This window comes from Gigantopelta aegis, chromosome 4, assembly GCF_016097555.1.
Source record: "Gigantopelta aegis isolate Gae_Host chromosome 4, Gae_host_genome, whole genome shotgun sequence".
In the NCBI taxonomy this organism is placed as follows: domain Eukaryota; kingdom Metazoa; phylum Mollusca; class Gastropoda; order Neomphalida; family Peltospiridae; genus Gigantopelta; species Gigantopelta aegis.
The window spans coordinates 20,353,239-20,374,948 of record NC_054702.1 but is presented as its reverse complement, the minus strand read 5'-3'; the positions used below and the strand labels follow the sequence as shown (position 1 = coordinate 20,374,948).

Here is a 21,710-nt window from a genome sequence, read left to right as displayed (position 1 = left end):
CAAAGTGGAAAAAAAAATGTTTTGTTTAACGACACCACTAGAGCACATTGATTTATTAATCATCGGCTATTGGGTGTCAAACATGTGGTGATTTTGACATATAGTATTAGAGACGAAACCAGCTAACTTTTCCGTTAGTAGCAAGGGATCTTTTATATGCACCATCCCACATTCAGGATACCGCATACCACGGCCTTTGATATACCAGTTGTGGTACACTAACTGGAACGATAAATGGCACAATGGGCCCACCGACAGGGATCGATCCGAAACCGACCGCGCATCAAGCGAGCGCTTTTCCACTGGACTACGTCCCGCCCTCTAAAAAAAAAGTGAAGTCGCCTTTCGATTAGTTATGTTCTGTCATTATAGGTAGCACTAAACCAAATAACTTCCGGCTGGGTCAATGTTCGAGGTGCACCCAACTTTTGATAGAGAAGTTAACACCACAAGTCTTGTGACTGGTGATAAATGAGAGTGTGTTGGTTGTAAAAACAAATAGTTTCATTTGGGCAAAAAATTTATGCGATTACATTTCATCTAGTACCACTGTGTCATATAGCCGTGTGCTTGAAACATATATGGGGTACCTTTAAAAAAAAAAAGTACTCAAATTTTGTGCGGGTAGTCATAGACGTTACCGTTATCTCTGAAATGAGCAGCTTCACCCACAATTGTTTTTTAATTCACTATAAGGGTGAGGGATGGTAGTATTTATGTCGATTGATACGCTGCAATTCGTCGATTTCGCTCCTTTTTTTCTTTTTTTTCAAGAATTACTGCACATTAATGGAAATCCTTGTCCGGGCCATATCTTTCATATCAATCCGTATAGGGCCATCAAATCATGCATAAAAACCCCCCAAAAAAACAACAACAACAACAACAACAACAAACAAACACACAAACAAACAGAACAAACCCAAACAAATAAACAAACAGGCACACACACACAAAAAAACCCCAACAAAACAACAACAAACCAAATAACAACAGCAACAACAACAGCAGCAGCCACAACAACAAATACAACAACAACAAAAAGAAAATAACTTTAAAAAAAGAAAAGAAAAACCCAACAAACAAACAAAAGTAAACTTAAAATTAATTTGTTTACGTCTGGCCTAAATATAAAAAGAATTAGTCGCAGCTAAATTGGACAGCCAAAAACTTTGAGCTATAGTTATCATGTATTTTATCTCATTTAGCCATCATCTACTTATACAGCTTTGTATAATATACTAGTCACAAGAAGTTACGGGTCACAATGGAAACTGCATCTAAGAAGAGTAGCTCATTCGCTGTGCCAGTGGTATGGAAACAGTCTTGTAGTTAATAGATGACGGAATGGCTCACTTGCAGGCATCTCTCTACTTGTCTCATGGCTATGCTGTCATTAAGACATTGCAGGGCTCGACCACAGTCTAGAATGTTCAGTTTATGTTTTGGTGGCAGGGTTATCCGAAGTCGGATTGCAAATAATTTTTATGCATTTGCCATACGCTTTCTACCGGCAACCAAACAGGCTGTGAGTAAAAACCTCATATACATGCAATCTGAAATGCTTTATTCAAGTCTGTAACCTACGTTTTTATTACCTATGACCGCCCCTGATTTTTTGTTTTAATTTTCTAAAAAGTAAGGTAAAATTTGATACTGGCTCTTAACTTGTTGTGACTAGTATAATTATTTTGATTTGTACTCTTCGTTACCGATATCTCATTTAAAGGCTGAAGTAATTTGATTTTGCTAAAATTCAGTTAAACGACCACAATTGCATTTGTTAGATAAGAACTAAACTAAAAGTGTTTAAATGTAAGCAAGAAAAATATTTCAAATGTGAAGAAGAAAAACAATTACAGACGACAATCGTTACATGTTGTCACAGGTGGATCCAGAGGGGGGACCAGGGGCCCTCAAAATGTTCAAGTGCCCTTTTTGCACGTAAGCATTTTTAGCTGCATGAAGTTAAAATGTGCGTGTATGCGCAAGCTTGCAGATGTGTGCTTGTGTTTCTGAGTCTCAATGGGGTTCTCCACATTGTCTAACGCGAGTAATGGGCGCCTCAAAGTTGCATAATGATAGCCTAATAGTTTTTGTTTTGAAATTGTATAGATTTTCAAAATTACTAATGAACAATTGGCTCTGTCATTTTTATGTATATCTGCCCTACCTAGACAGAGCCGTCCATATAATAGTTCCAGTTAAAAATATAATTTACACATGCCTCATTCTATCGTTTTTCTAATGTATAACTGTTCTACATAGACAGCCTTCCCTAGAATAATGTCCTTTAAAGTTATAATTTTCAAGTGCTCCTTTGTATCGTTTTTATGTATAACTGCCCTACCTAGGCGATCCGTCCCTAGAATAGTGCCTTTTAATGTTTTAATTTACAAGTGCTTACAAGTGCCCCTTTGTATCGTTTTTTGTAGGTTATACCTGCCCTACCTAAACAGATCCGTCCCTAGAATAGTGGCATTTAACAAATGTTATCAATGTCAAATTACAATGAAATATATGATAATCAAACTTATATACGAAGCAAAGTTGATTCTATGGCGTTTTCTCGGGTCTTCCTTCCCGTTCTGACGCCCCCGGTCAACGCTAAAATTAACGATCTAGTAATTGAGATATAAGAGTAACGGGTTTGAACTTTTCTAAATAATAATTTTAGGGCTATAAAACTCCAAAAGAGGAAGTGATCACTGTCTGAAAATAGTTAATTTTGCTATCAAGATGCCGGGGGGGGGGGGGGGACATTTCGTGGGTTACAATACTATGCAAAATAATGCTTAAAGTAGATGTCATGGAAAGGCGTTTAAATCCATCCAGTTTTTAACATTTCCCCGGGGCAGCATGCCCCCGGACCCCCTACACATCTCATGCCATGCTTAACAACGACCCTGATCATTAGCCCACCCCACTTTAAAAAAAATGCTCCGACGGGCCTCAAAGCTCATATAATAATCTTTATCAACGCAGCTAGCGCTACAGAAAACCGCAGCTAGTCATTTAGTGTACACTTCCGTTCGTATACTGTGATATATACACAAACGCATTCATATTAACTGCAGATATTAAAACTTTTATTAAGATGCCCTTTTAACGAGCCAATGTGCCCCTTTTTTCTTGGTACCCCCCTAAAAATATGTTCTGGATCCGCCCATGTTTGTTGCCTAATGTTAGAGAATACGCTGACAATGAACTGAACATATCTGTTACTAATTTACACCCAACACACTGTATTCCTACAACATTAAAAGTGACACCAAAAACTGCCAAAGCAAAGAAGGCATTGTTTTTTTAAGCTAATATTTCAGGTGTTGATCAAGAAGACTCTTTTATTGACGATTAGTATCTTTGGGAGGAGATACCATTTTATCTCAGTGTCCACTTTCAATAATGTCCCGGTTAAATACGTATTTGCTAATGGGTTTCTTCCTGGGCCCGTGCTTATAAAACCTTTAAGAGTCAATCTCTAATGACGTCACACGCATACAATTTGTACGGCGTTGTCATGACATTAGTTTCTCCAACTCTATTAGGAAGGAAATGTTTTATTCAACGAGGCACTCAACACATTTTATTTACGATTTTATATGGCGTCATACATATGGTAAAGAACTACACATATATTAAGAGAGGAAACCCGCTGTCGCAACTTTATGGGCTACTCTTTTCGATTAGCAACAATGGATCTTTTCTATGCACCATCCCACAGACAGGGTAGTACATACCACGGCCTTTGATATACCAGTCGTGGTGCACTGGCTGGCACTAGAAATAGTCCAATGGGCCTACCGACGGGGATCGATCCCAGGCCGACCGCGCATCGATCGAGCGCTTTACCACTGGGCTACATCCCGCCCCCTCCCCCCCCCCCCCCCCCCCCCCCCCCCCCCCCCCCCCCCCCCCCGACTTTATTAGAGTCTCGAGTCTAGACTCTAAAAGTTTCATAACTACCAGGCCTGTAGTGTATGTATTATTGATTACTATGTGATTTTTTCTTATTATCAGGGAGCTCTAAAATTATCGATGTAAAGGTATTGTGGTATTAGAGCGGAAATCTTTGACTATAGTTTGGAAGTTAGCGTTTGCGCAGAATTTATATAGATTGGTCTCTGACGGCAAGAGAGTTCCTAACTGTCCTAATGTCCGTCTAGCTCTCTTACCGTCAGAGTACTCGGGTTACTAGGAGAACAGCACTTTATAACGAAGCTATTAAAGCACTCCTTAAGGTGCATAGGTCATTTAATGGAAGGAAGAAAGGAAATGTTTTATTTAACGACGCACTCAACACATTTTATTTACGGTTATATGGCGTCGGACATATGGTTAAGGACCACCATATATTGAGGGAGGAAACCCGCTGTCGTCACTTCATGGGCTACTCTTTTCGATTAGCAGCAAAGGATCTTTTATATGCACCATTCATATAGACAGGATAGCACATACCACGGCGTTTGGTATACCAGTCGTGGTGCACTGGCTGGAGCGAAAAATAGCCAAATGGGCCCACTGACGGGGATCGATCCTAGACCGACCGCGCATCGAGCGAGCGCTGTACCACTGGGCTATGTCCCGCCCCAGGTCTTTTAATGGAATCAACCCTCCACCTGCTGTATATAATAAACTATTTGCCATATTAGTCAAACCCATATTATTATACGGATGTAAAATTTGGGGAGCGTAACAAATAGCAAATTTCAATCATAACATAAATCACTATTGATCTAATCGACAGGGAACCGTGTGAAAAAGTACATAATGAATTTTGTAAACTTAACGTAAGGGTAAACAAACTCTCTTCAAATTGTGCTTGCAAAAATTAGATACCCTCTTATTTTTTATATTAATAATGCCATTTTAAAATACAAAAGTCGCCTCAGTGAAGATACAAACAACACATTTCTTACCGATGTCTGTCAGTCTAGCAAATTACTACGTGCAACAAACTATCCAACCTGGAAAGCTTATATCAGGGCCGTAGATAGGATTTTTTTTTTTTTTTTTTTTTTTTGGTGTGTGGTGTGGGTGGGGTGTGTGTGTGTGTGGACTGAGTAGTCTAAAACTCCTTAAACGGTTAAGAAGAGAATTTTCTTTAAATTCTATATTTTTTTCTGGATTCTTGAACCCCCCCCCCCCCCCCCCCCCCCCCCGCTAACTACGGCCCTATATATTCAAAGGCTGTTAGCGCAAAATACATTCGGAATTTGTCAGAGCTACGATAACTTGTGTTTATCACGCGTCTCGGTTAATCTCTAATCTCTCTTTTCTTTTTTAATGGCAATCTGTCATACAATGGTTGCAATAAAGATTGTATTGCATTGCATTGCATTGCATTGCATTGCATTGTATTGTATTGTATGCCATGTTTGGTATTATATTGCATTGTATTGCATTGCCTTGCATTCCACCCACCCCAAATCCAATTGTCCCGACTGCAGATAACTGATATCTACATAATTATGCAGTGCAGAATTCCATGTACTTTCACTTTAGCTTCTAATCTTTCAAAGTTCATTTCATTGTTCTCTAAATGTTCAAAGTACTTTTCGGTTTCTTTATTTACCTCTACTCTACAGTGGGGCGGGTACCGGAGTTGCTAGTTTTGATATAACAGCAGTGAACTGAATTCAAAATATATAATAATGAAGTTGCCAGTTCGTCAGATTTTGCTCATGTATGCAGGTATGATTTTATATATGTCCTTGGAGTGTGGTCCGCATTCTTTTAGCTTCCATATTCCGAAAATCTTTCAATACAGCTAATAGTTTAATCGTGTTTAGAATAACAATCTAAATTACACGTGCATATAATTGTTGTGGTCAATATCGAAAAATCAATCAGTTTGTAAAATGACTGAAATTTTCCGTTTGTAAACTTACTGAAAATTTCAATTTGTAAATTAACTGATTCACTCGGGCAATATACATATTGCCTTAATATTTTAGCCATTTCAAAAATTGACTGGAAAGTCAGGCCATTTATTATACAAATGACTGAAATTTTAAGGCAATTTGTAAATTGCCTGACTGAATTGATCAATAAAAATATCGACTAACCGTTTCTGTAATTTTTACAGACTGATCTTAGTCCTTTACACACGCACACACTTATAAACATACGCTCTCGCGAGCGTGCGCGCACACCCGCAACACATCACAGTCCAAGAATTAAACAGTTATATATATATATATATATATACCTACATACACATACACATACACATACATACACACACACACACACACACACGAAACAAAAAAACAACAAAATACAAACCAAATAACAACAGCAACAACAACAGCAGCAGCAGCAGCAGCAGCAACAACAAAAATAAAATAACTTTAAAAAAAGAAAAGAAAAAAGATAAACCCAACAAACAAACAAAAGTAAACTTAAAATTAATTTGTTTACGTCTGTCCTAAATATGAAAAGAATTAGTCGCAGCTAAATTGGACAGCCAAAAACTTTGAGCTATAGATATCATGTATTTTATCTCATTTAGCCATCATCTACTTATACAGCTTTGTATACTATACTAGTCACAATAAGTTACGGGGCACAATGGACACTGCATCTAAGAAGAGTAGCTCATTCGCTGTGCCAGTGGTATGGACACAGTCTTGCAGTTAATAGATGACGGATTGGTTCACTTGCAGGGATCTCGCTACTTGTCTCATGGCTATGCTGTCATTAAGACATTGCAGGGCTCGACCACAGTCTAGAATGTTCAGATTACGTTTTGTGGCAGGGTTATGCGAAGTCGGATTGCAAATTATTATTTTTTATGCATTTGCCATACGCTTTCTACCGGCAACCAAACAGGCTGCAAGTAAAAAACCTCATATACATGCAATCTGAAATGCTTTATTCAAGTCTGTAACCTATTTTTTTTACCTATGACCGCCCCGGATTTTTTGTTTTAATTTTCTAAAAAGTAAGGTAAAATTTGATACTGGCTCTTAACTTGTTGTGACTAGTATAATTATTTTGATTTGTACTCTTCGTTACCGATATCTCATTTAATGGCTGAAGTAATTTGATTTTGCTAAAATTCAGTTAAACGACCACAATTGCATTTGTTAGATAAAAACTAAACTAAAAGTGTTTAAATGTAAGCAAGAAAAAATATTTCAAATGTGAAGAAGAAAAACAATTACAGACGACAATTGTTACATGTTGTCAGAGGCGGATCCAGAGGGGGGACCAGGGGCCCTCAAAATGTTCAAGTGCCCTTTTTGCACGTAAGCATTTTTAGCTGCATGAAGTTAAAATGTGCGTGTATGCGCAAGCTTGCAGATGTGTGCCTCTGTTTCTGAGTCTCAGTGGGGTTCTCCACATTGTCTAACGTGAGTAATGGGCGCCTCAAAGTTGCATAATGATAGCCTAATAGTGTTTGTTTTGAAATTGTATAGATTTTCAAAATTACTAATGAACAATTGGCTCTGTCATTTTTATGTATATCTGCCCTACCTAGACAGAGCCGTCCATATAATAGTTCCAGTTAAAGTTATAATTTACAAATGCCTCATTCTATCGTTTTTCTAATGTATAACTGCTCTACATAGACAGCCTTCCCCAGAATAATGTCCTTTAAAGTTATAATTTTCAAGTGCTCTTTTGTATCGTTTTTATGTATAACTGCCCTACCTAGACCGATCCGTCCCTAGAATAGTGCCTTTTAATGTTTTAATTTACAAGTGCTTACAAGTGCCCCTTTGTATAGTTTTTTGTAGGTTATACCTGCCCTACCTAAACAGATCCGTCCCTAGAATAGTGGCATTTAACAAATGTTATCAATGTCAAATTACAATGAAATATATGATAATCAAACTTATATACGAAGCAAAGTTGATTCTATGGCGTTTTCTCGGGTCTTCCTTCCCGTTCTGACGCCCCCGGTCAACGCTAAAATTAACGATCTAGTGATTGAGATATAAGAGTAACGGGTTTGAACTTTTCTAAATAATAATTTTAGGGCTATAAAACTCCAAAAGAGGAAGTGATCACTGTCTGAAAATGGTTAATTTTGCTATCAAGATGCCGGAGGGAGGGGGGGGGGGGGATTCTGGGTTACAATACTATGCAAGATAATGCTTAAAATAGATGTCAAGAAAAGGCGTTTAAATCCATCCAGTTTTTAACATTTCCCCGGGGCAGCATGCCCCCGGACCCCCTACACATCTCGTGCCATGCTTAACAACGAACCTGATCATTAGCCCACCCCAATTAGCAGCAAAGGATCTTTTATATGCACCATCATATAGACAGGATAGCACATACCACGGCGTTTGGTATACCAGTCGTGGTGCACTGGCTGGAGCGAAAAATAGCCAAATGGGCCCACTGACGGGGATCGATCCTAGACCGACCGCGCATCGAGCGAGCGCTGTACCACTGGGCTATGTCCCGCCCCAGGTCTTTTAATGGAATCAACCCTCCACCTGCTGTATATAATAAACTATTTGCCATATTAGTCAAACCCATATTATTATACGGATGTAAAATTTGGGGAGCGTAACAAATAGCAAATTTCAATCATAACATAAATCACTATTGATCTAATCGACAGGGAACCGTGTGAAAAAGTACATAATGAATTTTGTAAACTTAACGTAAGGGTAAACAAACTCTCTTCAAATTGTGCTTGCAAAAATAAGATAGCCTCTAATGCCATTTTAAAATACAAAAGTCGCCTCAGTGACGATACAAACAACACATTTCTTACCGACGTCTATCAGTCTAGCAAATTACTACGTGCAACAAACTATCCAACCTGGAAAGCTTATATCAGGGCCGTAGCTAGGATATGTTGTTTTTTTTTTGTTTTTTTTTGGGGGGGGGGGGGGGGGGGACTGAGTAGTTAATAGTCTAAAAGTCCTTAAACGGTTAAGAAGAGAATTTTCTTTAAGTTCTATATTTTTTTCCGGATTCTTGACCCTCCCCCCCCCCCCCCCCCCGTTAGCTACGGCCCTATATATTCAAAGGCTGTTAGCGCAAAATACATTCGGATTTTGTCAGAGCTACGATAAGTTGTGTTTATCACGCGTCTCGGTTAATCTCTAATCTCTCTTTTCTTTTTTAATGGCAATCTATCCTCTTAACCAGTGTAAACATACAATGGTTGCAATAAAGATTGTATTGTATTGTGTTGCATTGCATTGCATTGCATTGCATTGTATTGTATTGTATGCCATGTATGGTATTATATTGCATTTTATTGCATTGCCTTGCATTCCACCCACCCCAAATTCCAATTGTCCCGACTGCAGATAACTGATATCTACATAATTATGCAGTGCAGAATTCCATGTACTTTCACTTTAGCTTCTAATCTTTCAAAGTTCATTTCATTGTTCTCTAAATGTTCAAAGTACTTTTCGGTTTCTTTATTTACCTCTACTCTACAGTGGGGCGGGTACCGGTTTTGCTAGTTTTAATATAACAGCAGTGAACTGAATTCAAACTATATAATAATAAAGTTGCCAGTTCGTCAGATTTTGCTAATGTATGCAGGTATGATTTTATATATGTCCTTGGAGTGTGGTCCGCATTCTTTTAGCTTCCATATTCCGAAAATCTTTCAATACAGCTAATAGTTTAATCGTGTTTAGAATAACAATCTAAATTACACGTGCATATAATTGTTGTGGTCAATATCGAAAAATCAATCAGTTTGTAAAATGACTGAAATTTTCCGTTTGTAAACTTACTGAAAATTTCAATTTGTAAATTAACTGATTCACTCGGGCAATATACATATTGCCTTAATATTTTAGTCATTTCAAAAATTGACTGGAAAGTCAGGCCATTTATTATACAAATGACTGAAATTTTAAGGCAATTTGTAAATTGCCTGACTGAATTGATCAATAAAAAAATCGACTAACCGTTTCTGTAATTGTTACAGACTGATCTTAGTCATTTACACACGCATACACTTATATACATACGCTCTCGCGAGCGTGCGCGCACACCCGCAACACATCACAGTCCAAGAATTAAACTGTTATATACTGAACAAAATAAGAAACTTCCGCTAACTTTGCTTGAACATAACTTGATGAAAACAAACCGGGGGAATAATTGTTATATATGCGTTTAAAGTGTGTTCCATGATGCATCGTTTGGTGCAAAAATCATGGCCATAGGTTAACAGAAACTGGGAGAAATTTTGACCAAGTGTGGTAGGGGTTAAAAAAAACCGCCACTTAATAACGGGTATGACCACCTCTTTTATTGACCACTGCAGTGCATCGCAGGCGCATAGAATTGACTAAAGCGTTGATTTCTGCCTGTGGAATATTGTTCTATTCCTGAATGAGCGCTTGACGAACTTCGTTGACGTTGGCGGGTGGGTTGGGACGACGCCTCAATCGTCTGTCCAGACTATCCCAGACATGCTCGATGGGGTTGAGATCAGTACTTTTAGCGGGCCAGTCATCAATGAAATCAATGTTATTTGTCCTAAGAAAATTTACAGTGTCTCTAGCTGTATGAGAGGTGGCATTATCATGCTGAAAAATCGAGATGTTGGCGTTCTTATGGAACAGAGGAATGACGTGATGAGCGAGAATGTCATCGCGGTAACGTTGAGCATTTAAATTGCCATCAATGACGACTAGTGGTGAACGATAACCATGGGCAATGGCTGCCCAGACCATGACACAACCCCCATCCCGAAACGATCTCGTTCAAGAACACAACAGTCAGCATAGCGTTCATTTCTCCTACGGTAGACGCGCACCCTGCCATCACCACGTTGTAAAGAAAATCTGGATTCATCCGAAAAAAGAACGCTGTTCCAGCGTCGCCGTATCCAACGAGTGTGTACACGTGCCCAATTAAGACGATTTAGACGATGACGTTGCGTTAAAACGCATCCGACGTAAGGACGTCGTGCATGTAAACCGTTCTCCCGCAGACGATTAAGAACAGTTTGCCCACTGATTCGGTTATTATGAAGCCCAGGTGTGTTAGCAGCAGTAGCAGTGGCAGTTTGGAATCGATTGCGCAAATGTGTGTTCATGATATAGCGATCTTGACTACGCGTTGTAACACGCGGACGTCCACGACATGGCAAGTCGTTGGTGCTTCCTGTCGTTCGAAATCTTACGCGAAGATTTCGTATCGCTCGACTAGAACTCCCAACATGCCTTGCAACGTCTTCGACATGCCAGCATACTCTTGGCATACTTAAAATGCTACAATGTAAAAAACGTTATTTTTTTTACAAATTTTTAAGCGTTTTCGTTCACTTGACAACAATGTCAGTAAGACAAGTAAAACAAATTGACCGAATACTACACGGGACATGTCGAACCATGCATGCACGTGCAAATTGAATTTCATGTTGTCGACGATTAACAGTGCAAAAATAATCGATAAAATTCATGAATCCTGATAATATAGCTCAAGGCTAATACTACCTATATAATTTGATTGCACAATGAATTCTTTAACACAACAAATACTATATGTACAAATCGGAAGTTTCTTTTTTTGTTCAGTATATATATATATATATATATATATATATATATATATATATATATATATATACATACATATACATACACATACATATACATATACATATACATATACACACACACACACAGAGACACACACACACACACACACACACACACGTATGCATAGGAAGTAAGAAGCGGGGGCAAAGGGGCATGTGACCCCACTTTGTGGAAGCAGCGATGTTTTTTGTTATATATTTATATATATATATATATATATATATATATATATATATATATATATATATATATATATATATATATATATATATATATGTGTGTGTGTGTGTGTGTGTGCAACCCCCCCCCCCCCCCCCCAATTTTTGGCACCTTCCTACGCCCGTGTATAATACATATATATATACACCACAAAACCTGTTCAAATGGCCACCTACATTAAGCATGTCTCTGGCTTAAAGGTACACCCCGATTCTCTAAAAATCATCTTTTCGTTTTTAATAATACAAGACAAACTGACCGGTATTAAACAACCACGGACACACATAAACAAAATATGTATTGTATATATTTTGCTTATATATGTCAGAAGGAACGATATCTGAAGTGGTGGTGGTGGCACAATTCCTGGTGTAGAGGGAACAGTCTTTAGTGGGATGGGGGTGGGGGTGGGGGTCACAAGCCATATTTTAACCTTATTTATACAGTCACTATAATGAAGGCCTGTTATATAGTTGTCTAAGACATTACTGTTACTGTTCAATTGATTTTATTATGTAAGTTTATTAAGTTTCTTTTTTATCTATCAAAGATATTACCTACTGTTTCAGTTGTCTTGGTAGTTCAAGGTGAAATCGACCAAACGTGGATGAAAACCACTCTTCGCTCACACTTCTCTCATCCAAGACACCACGTAACTAACCCCCAGTACAAGAGACAAGCGATGCAGTTCATTAGAGACCAGTTTCGAGAATACGGCTTGGAAACTCACGTCGATGTGTTCCCTACACGACTACCTACAGTAAGTGAACTCCAGTCGACGTCTGATGAGTTTTGTTTTGTTTAACGACACCACTAGAGCACATTGAATTAATCATCGGCTACTGGATGTCAAACATTTGGTAATTTTGACGCGTACTCATCGGAGGAAACCCGCTACATTTGTTTACATTAGTTAAAGTTTGTTTTGTTTAACGACACTACTAGAGCACATTGATTAATCAATCATCGGCTATTGGATGTAAAATGTTTGGTAATTCTGACCCGTAGTCATCAGAGGAAACCTGCTACATTTTTCCATTGGCAGCAAGGATTTTAGATCACTTCCCCACAGACAGGATAGCACATACCACGGCCTTCGACCAGTTGTGGTGCACGGGTTGGAACGAGAAAACCCCAATCAGTTGAATGGATCGTCTAATTATGATAAAGTTAAATTTTATTTTGGTTAACGACACCACTAGAGCACATTGATTTAATATCACCGGCTATTGAATGACAAACATTTAGTAATTTTTGTCTCGTAGCTACATTTTTTCCATTAGCAGCAAAGAAATCTTTCATATGTACTTTCCCACAGACAGGGCAGCACATATCACAGACTTTGATATACCAGTCGTGGGGCACAGTGCCGCACGGGTTGGAAGGAGTAAAAAAACACAATAAGATAATGAGTCTACCGCGGAAGTACGATCTTGCGACCAAAACACCTCAAGCATGCTCTCTACCGACTGAGCTAGATCCCGCCTCATTTATTCATCTACAATAACAGATCCACGGTTCTTATCGTCGAACGTTGTACAGGATAGCTTTTTGAACATATACCAGTCATGGTGCACTGTTTGGGACGAAAAAAACTCCAATCAACGAATGAGTCCTCTAAAGCTGGCCGCACACTACCCTTGCGGTCTACGGTTTTTGACCGGCGCTTTATTCGCCGGCGTCATTTACAAACGACGCCGGCAAATATCAAATTATTTTGATTTCTACGGTCATTATTGCGTCAAGGACCGCCGGCATGAAATCACTGCGACATGGCTACGGCGTTATCCGCACACCAAGGCTTGCGGCTCTGCGATTCGTGGCGCCGATCAAAAGCCTTAGCCAAGCAATGGCAGTGTGCGGCCAGCTTAAAGGAATGGACAATTAAGGCATTTGGTCTGGTATGCATATTCAACGATATATAATGCACATTATTGCTTAATATCAACAAGTATAATCTTATAGTTAATTAATAAAACGGTTAAATGTGACGGCTATTATACATAACGGGCGCAGCCATTTTGTACCATTCCAGTGGCGAGCTGGTGGTTACGTAATACCTAACGTGTCACGTCAGGAATTAGTCTTCGAACTGAAAATACAAAACATACCTGCTTTTTGCGGATGCATCGCAATGTTCTGTAATAATAGCCATCCCAGTAAGCCAGCAACAATTATATATTATTTTTCAATACAAAATAAACCACCATTGTCAAAGTATTGAAAGAACGGTATTATGTTTTGTACATAAATTAACCCACGTACTGAAACAATAATCGGAGTGTTTTCTTGGTTAATTGGTCTTTTCTTTCCGTGGCCTGTACCTGTGGTTCCTGATTGGCAGGTGTATATTTAGACGGTCCCCAGACACTGTCTAGACACACTAAAAAGGCGTGCCTCTTTTATTAAGATCACAGGGGTTTGTGTGATAACCGCACGGAACACCCCTCAAATCATAATAGACATTATCAGTCGTCCTGCTTTATTACTGTAAGTAATTCTGTAAAACCCTTGATTAAGTAGACTTTCTCATCTAAAATCACAAAACTGACCAATTACGTAGTCCCAAAGAAACGTACCCTACCAATAGGCCTAATAATATGCATTTTTTCTTTGGATTTTTAAAAAAAAAGAAAATACTATAACACCATTTCATTCTATTGATACAAATTGAAATATATTTAGTTAAATAGTTGATTATACTATCAAGTCATTTATGTTGTTTTACAAGTCAGGTTGATGAAAGCGAAGCGCCTTGTCGTAAATTAGAGCGTTTTTTTACACTGTGCATAGAGGAGATGGACGGAGCTGACGTCACTTCGTCCCAAGCTATACCACCGGACGTCACAAAAACGAAACAAAATGGCTGCTCCCAGTTAGCAGGAATCATCATGGTTTTTTTATTAACTCTAAAATTACGCGTTTTTCATTTGTTAAAATGTCAGTATGTGTTGGTGGTCCGGGTATGCATCTTCCCAACTCACACGGCTCTTGTTTGAGTTGACCTTCCCTTTAAGGCGGTACGATCCTACGACGCAGGCACCTCAGGTGAGAGATCTACCGACGGAGCTAGATCCCGCAAAGAAAGAGAGAATGAAATGTTACATTTAACATCGGCCTCGGTGTTGTCGTGGTTAAGCCATAGAGCATGTTGGTAGGTGTAAGACCACTACACCCTCTTCTCTCTCACTAACTACTAACAACTAATCCACTGTCCTGGACAGACAGCCCAGATAGCTAAGGTGTGTGCCCAGGACAGCGTGTTTGGACCTTAATTGGATATAAGCACGAACATAAGTTGAAATAAAATGAAATACATTTAACGACGCTCAACACGTTTTAATCACAATTATTATGGTGTCGGACATGTGGTTAAGGACCACATAGATCGTGGTATTGGATCATCTTTTCGATTAGCAGCAAGGGATCTTAAATATCCGCTCTCCCACAGACAGGACAGACAGGATAGTACATAGTATTGCCAATAAATAAATACTCGTTTATTTGTTATGCATTTGTTATGCAATATCTACAAGAGGTTGATAGCAGTGCAGGTACCCCCAAATATGGAACTGCGATTTTCAGCAAAAATGAGGGTTCAGATATTAATCAAATCAATAAAATGGTATGTATAGGTAGTATTTTCTTGCAGATAGATTAAACGATAGGTCCCATACTTTTTATTGGTATACATCCTGGGTGTGTTGATACGCTGCCTATATGAGGGTGGGTTTGTTTTAGTAAACATTATCGGCAATATGAACTGATTTGGTACTTTGGAACCTTGATACCAAACGGATGTTGAAAAGTTTTCTATTTATTACATCATGCCTATTACATACAATTTCCGATTGGTCAGTGTTACGTCATATGGCACTGCTCTGTGGGTTGGCGAACCAATACATCTTGATAGTGCACTGTTAAACGACTTAGCCAGTGCACCACGACTGCTATATCAAAGCCCGTAGCATGTGCTATTCTGTCTGTGAGATGGTGCATATAAACGATCCCTTGCTACTAATGGAAAAAATGTAGCGTGTATCCTCTCTGAGGATGTTTGACATCCAATAAATCAATGTGCTCTAGTGGTGTCGATAATCAAAAGAAACGTCTTCTTAAACGACTTCCACATTTATCGTTTGTTTAATTATATGCATTCTAATACGATTTCCCATTAGGTTATTTCTGGCTCTAGCCAGTGCACCACGAATGGTATGTCAAAGGCAGTAGTATGTGCTACCCTGTCTGTGGGATAGTGCATATAAAAGATCCCTTGCTGCTAATCGGAAAGAGTAGCCCATGATATGGCGACAGCGGGTTTCCTCTCTCAATATCTGTGTGGTCCTTAACCATACGTCTGACGCAATTTAACCGTAAATAAAAATGTGTTGAGTGCGTCGTTAAATAAAACATTTCCTTCCTTCTAATACGATTTGTTTTGAAATGAATATATGGATGAAGTAATGACTGACTGAATGAATGGATTGATGAATGAATGGATGGATGGATGGATGAATGAATGGATGGATGGATGGATGGATGAATGAATGAATGAATGGATGGATGGATGGATGGATGGATGGATGAATGGATGGATGGATGAATGGATGGATGGATGGATCGATGGATGGATGAATGGATGGATGAATGGATGAATGGATGGAATGGATGGATGGATGGATGGATGGATGGATGGATGGATGGATGGATGGATGGATGGATGGATGAATGGATGATGGATGAATGGATGGATGGATGGATGGATGGAATGAATGGATGGATGGATGGATGGATGAATGGATGGATGGATGGATGGATGGATGGATGGATGGATGGATGGATGGATGGATGGATGGGCTGTGGATAAATGGATGTTTAATAAAATCTCAGCACGACAGATACACCGGTTACTGGGTATCAAACGAAGGTACGTTCAGTGTGTTCAAAATGGAAGGAAGGAAAGGAAGGAAATGTTTCATTTAACGACGCACTCAACACATTTTATTTACGGTTATATCGGCGTCGGACATATAGTTAAGGACCACACAGATATTGAGAGGAAACCCGCTGTCGCCACTTTATGGGCTACTCTTTTCGATTAGCAGCAAGGAATCTTTTATATGCACCATCCCACAGACAGGATAGCACATACCACGGCCTTTGATGTACCAGTCGTGGTGCACTGGATGGAGCGATAAATAGCCCAGTGGGCCCACTGACGGAGATCGATCCCAGACCGACCGCGCATCAAGCGAGCGCTTTACCACTGGGCTACGTCCCGCCCCCATTAAAAAAGGATGATTCATACTATTATAAAAACTCAGTAAAATAATAAAACACAATTCAAAGAGATGTAAACATTTTTAATATCATACTCACATTTCCATTTCACTGACACCCACATGGTTATAAATCCAATAACATGGAATTTCCTTCACTGACACCCACATGGTTATAAATCCAATAACATGGAATTTCCTTCACTGACACCCACATGGTTATAAATCCCATAACATGGAATTTCCTTCACTGACACCCACATGGTTATAAATCCAATAACATGGAATTTCCTTCACTGACACCCACATGGTTATAAATCCCATAACATGGAATTTCCTTCACTGACACCCACATGGTTATAAATCCAATAACATGGAATTTCCTTCACTGACACCCGCATGGTTATAAATCCAATAACATGGAATTTCCTTCTTGACAATGTATAAAACGATACACTTTCAGGGCTTCTAGAATTTTTTATAAAATCAACTAGCCATGTGATCAGTGATTTTAAACATTTATTAGCCACGATTAAAAATTCACTAGCCCTACTTTACTAAATAATAGTAATAATCCGATATGTCACCTAAAGGGGGAGATAAAGCTTAAAAACTCTAACATGCGGGGGGGGGGGGGGGGGGGGGGGGGGGGGGGGGGGGGGGTGGGCAGGATGTTCATATTTACGAAATCATTTTTTTACTAGCCGTCGGGCATGGCAATAGTAGTTATTTACTAGCCCAACATTGAATATCACTAGCGACGGAAGTGGGGCTACCATAATCCAGAAGCCCTATACACTAATAATTGGTACTATATCTAACAATCTAAAGGAAAATAATCTATGAGATTGAAGCATTTTACCATAGTTCTTACGTTATTTGTTTCCACATGAATTAAATCAATTATTGATTTTGAAATTTTCCAGGTAAATGGCGTAAACGTCATTGGCATTTTGAAAGGTACAAACTTCAACACGCCAAATGATGTTATTGTGGGCGTTGCTGCGCATTACGACACGATGAGAAACACTCCAGGTAAGATAGTGCATATTGGTCTGGTTTAATGTATATTAAAATGACAATATCTTGAATACCTTATATAGAATAGTTTACAGTATTGTTTCGTCTAATCTATAGCTTATTTGGTTTTTGGAGAACGTAAACAATCGAACACTTAGCCCAGTGGTAAAACGCTCGCTTGATGCGCGGTCGGTCTGGGATCGATCCCCGTCGGTGGGCCAGCCAGTGCACCACGACTGGTATATCAAAGGCCGTTGTATGTGCTATCCTGTCTGTGGGATGGTGCATATGAAAGATCCCATGCTATTAATGAAACAATATAGCGGGTTTCCTCTATAAGACTATTATATGTCAAAATGACCATATGTTTGACATCCAATAATAGCAGGTGATTAATAGATCAATATGCTCTAGTGGTGTCATTAAACAAAATAAACTTTTTACTGGATTCATCTCCCAATATTGGTTACCAATCATATTTTCCTTTCTATATCTTTCAGGGGTTGACGACAATGGTGCTGCCGTTGTCGCGATGTTGCAGGCAGCAAAACAAGTAGCGAGTCGGCCGCACCGAAAAAGCACAGTCATGTTCGTAGCCTTCGACTTTGAAGAGTGGGAACAAGGTAAATATACAGTAAAACAAAGAAAATACCCCCCACCCCCAAATAATTTTGACGAAATAGTAATAGTGAGGTGTTAAGGTACAATGCGTATTAAAATTCAAAGAACAACAACTAATTATCATAAAACTATCAAAGGCCACGACATGACAGTGACATGCTCCAAAGCCTACGTCGGTTTTATGATATCGTAGTGTTAGTTAGCTTCAGAACTATTGGCCCAGGTAGTGGGAATAACTTGTATGTTCAGGAGGTTACTCTTATCAATGACATCGAGTAGATATACAAAGGATAAAGATAAAGTTATACAGACACAATAAAGGATGTTCTCTGAAATGTACCAAAATACACAGTCAGTACAGTACACAGAAAGAAGCAGACATGCTCATGATTTCTCATACTCATGAAGTAATCGGGCCAGGTAATGAGGTGGATTTCTGCATAAAAAAACACAGACTATTGGGTTCTCATCACGAGATGGTTACATGGTAGGCCTCAATACACAAATACGTATATATAAATCACAACCAGTCAACCTGCAACCATTTTATAATGAACTGTGTCTAAAGACTGCGACTCAAAAGGACATATTGGTGATGGTGGATATTAATAAAAAGAATTTAGTGTATTCACAAAAGCTCCACAGATAACACTGATGCCAGCTTGGAATCGGTGATGAACAATACAAAGAGGTCAGTGAAACGGATGCAGTTACTCTTGAGGTGAAAGAAATTCAAGAAGCCATCACCAAATATAAAAGTGCAAACCCTGCCACATATCTCTGAGTCATGGAAACATCATACTCAACGAGCACATATCCAAGCAAATAACTGAGCTCAGAAGTCCATGCTACATCCAGATATTCTCGATCCATGCAGATTGTGTTGGGGTCAAAGGGTTTATTATATTTGTGTCTGTGCTGTTGGAGTTGCAAGCTGCACCAGAATCTGTGATAGAACTGATCAGATGTAACTGTGGTGTCAGTAAGGGTCCAGGTAGATGTACCTTTAGTGTAAGCGACACAACCTTCAATGTACAAAGTGCTGCATAGATGAAGCTGATGAGGACTGCTGCAGTATGTATTCTATTACAGACAAAGTAGATGTCTAATATCCCATTATGAATTATAATTTAAAATAGGTAGGTTACTTTATTTCATTAGTTTAAAATATAAAACATAAAAGTAATAGGTATTGCCACATTTTAATTATTTCACCTAAAAATATATTTAGGAACACAAAATTGCATTTGTATGTGGACTAAGGGAAACATTATTTTGTCAAATGATTAAATTGATGACCATTTTAAATTGTCATATGGCTGCCATTTTAAAGTTTAAGATGTTTGCCATAACTGGATAGCTATAAATCTAAACAATTAGATTAAGTAACTACTGAAATGTACATAGACAACACATTTGTGCTTCTATGTCAAATGTTTAGTTTAGATATAAGAAACATAATAGTATATTAAAATGGTGGCCATTTTGAATTTCAAAATAGTTAACATGATTGAATGACTATAAAAATGAAACCAACCAACTGACGGACTACAGAAACGTACATAGACAAAAAACAATTGTGCTTCTACATTAACCTGGAGTCGAGATATATGACAAATATATTTTAAATGCTGGCCATTTTGAATTTCAAGATGGTTGCCATGATTGAATGACTATATAAATGAATCCAACCAATTCATCAACTACAGAAATGTACATGGACAAAAACAACTGTGCATCCACGTTAACCGGGAGTTGAGATATTTGACAAATATATTAAAATGGTAGCCATTTTGAATTTCAAGATAGCTGCAAAGATCAGACAACAATTTTCTATTTTTTACAAAATAATCAACTGAGCACATAAATGTAAACTGAGACCAAAATTATTGTTCTGTGTTAAGAGTAAAGATGGACAAAAAATATATTGAAATGACCTCCATTTTGAATTTCAAGATGGTTGCCATGATCAGATGAATAATAAAAATATATTTTTGAATTCACTGACATAAAACGTTTTAATAGACCCTAAAAATATGTTTCTATGTTAAATGGGAGTGGAGATATATAAAGAAAATATATGAAAATGGTGGCCATTTTGAATTTCAAGATGGCTAACATGATAGTGGTCAGAAAAAAATGCTACCAATGGATTTCTGATTCACGTAGGTCATGGGAACATATGAAAATTGAATATAACTACCTGGACTAATCAGCTGAGATTCAGATATGTTAATTGTTTATCTAACCACTAACAACTAACCCACTCTCCTGGACAGACGGCCCAGATAGCTGAGGCGTGTGCCCAGGACAGCGTGGTTTGAACCGTAATTGAATATAAGCCTGAAAATAAGTTGAAATGAAATGACTTATTTTTCCGTTTCAGTGACACAAGTTTCAAATGTCGCGTGTGCAAACTTAAGCTGTGGCAGTGAACATTTCGTACATACCTGGGTGCCGAACTTCTGGAGCAGCACCCCAAAGGTAGCAGGGGTGATGGTCATGGATACTATCATGAACTTTGATGAGATCAAGCAGTCCCAGAAATTTCCGGCTCCAGTTCAAATAATGAGCAAGGTTGGCACTTTCAATTTTAACATAGATATTTCTTACGAGTCCTTACGGATCGCCAACTCGTAGTCAATCGCAAGCATCCGTAAATAACTCGCTGGTATCCGTAAATAATTCGTCACAACTCGTACTCGCAGACACCCTTAAGGATCCGTGAAAGGAGAGCGACATGTCAAAAATCTTCTTACGATTGTCCACGGATTGATTTTTTCCGTAGATAACTCGTAAAATCCGTAAGTATCGTAAACCGCTCGCAACAACACGTAACCATCCGTAACCTGCTCGCAAGAATCCGTAAATGACTCGTAAAAAAATTTGGTACGATTTGTTACGGTTGGTAGCTGCTGGGCCTCGTCCTCTTCCCTCTGGGCTAGTTGAAGGAGCAATTGTAGAAATTGTTGATATAAATGCAAATGTTTCTTCATATGCCATAATTGTCTCTCGCGTCAGTTGTCGA

The 21,710-nt window shown here is 38.7% G+C and overlaps 1 protein-coding gene across 1 annotated transcript; it reads left to right on the top strand.

Annotated features, from left to right (window-relative positions):
* The first annotated feature begins 12,369 nt into the window (after positions 1-12,369).
* LOC121369736 lies at positions 12,370-21,322 on the top strand. The gene is made up of 4 exons (XM_041494793.1): positions 12,370-12,522; positions 17,968-18,076; positions 18,562-18,684; positions 21,069-21,322. Exons 1-4 carry the CDS (start codon positions 12,370-12,372, stop codon positions 21,320-21,322), a joined length of 639 nt encoding a protein of 212 aa, XP_041350727.1.
* Positions 21,323-21,710: the final 388 nt, after the last annotated feature.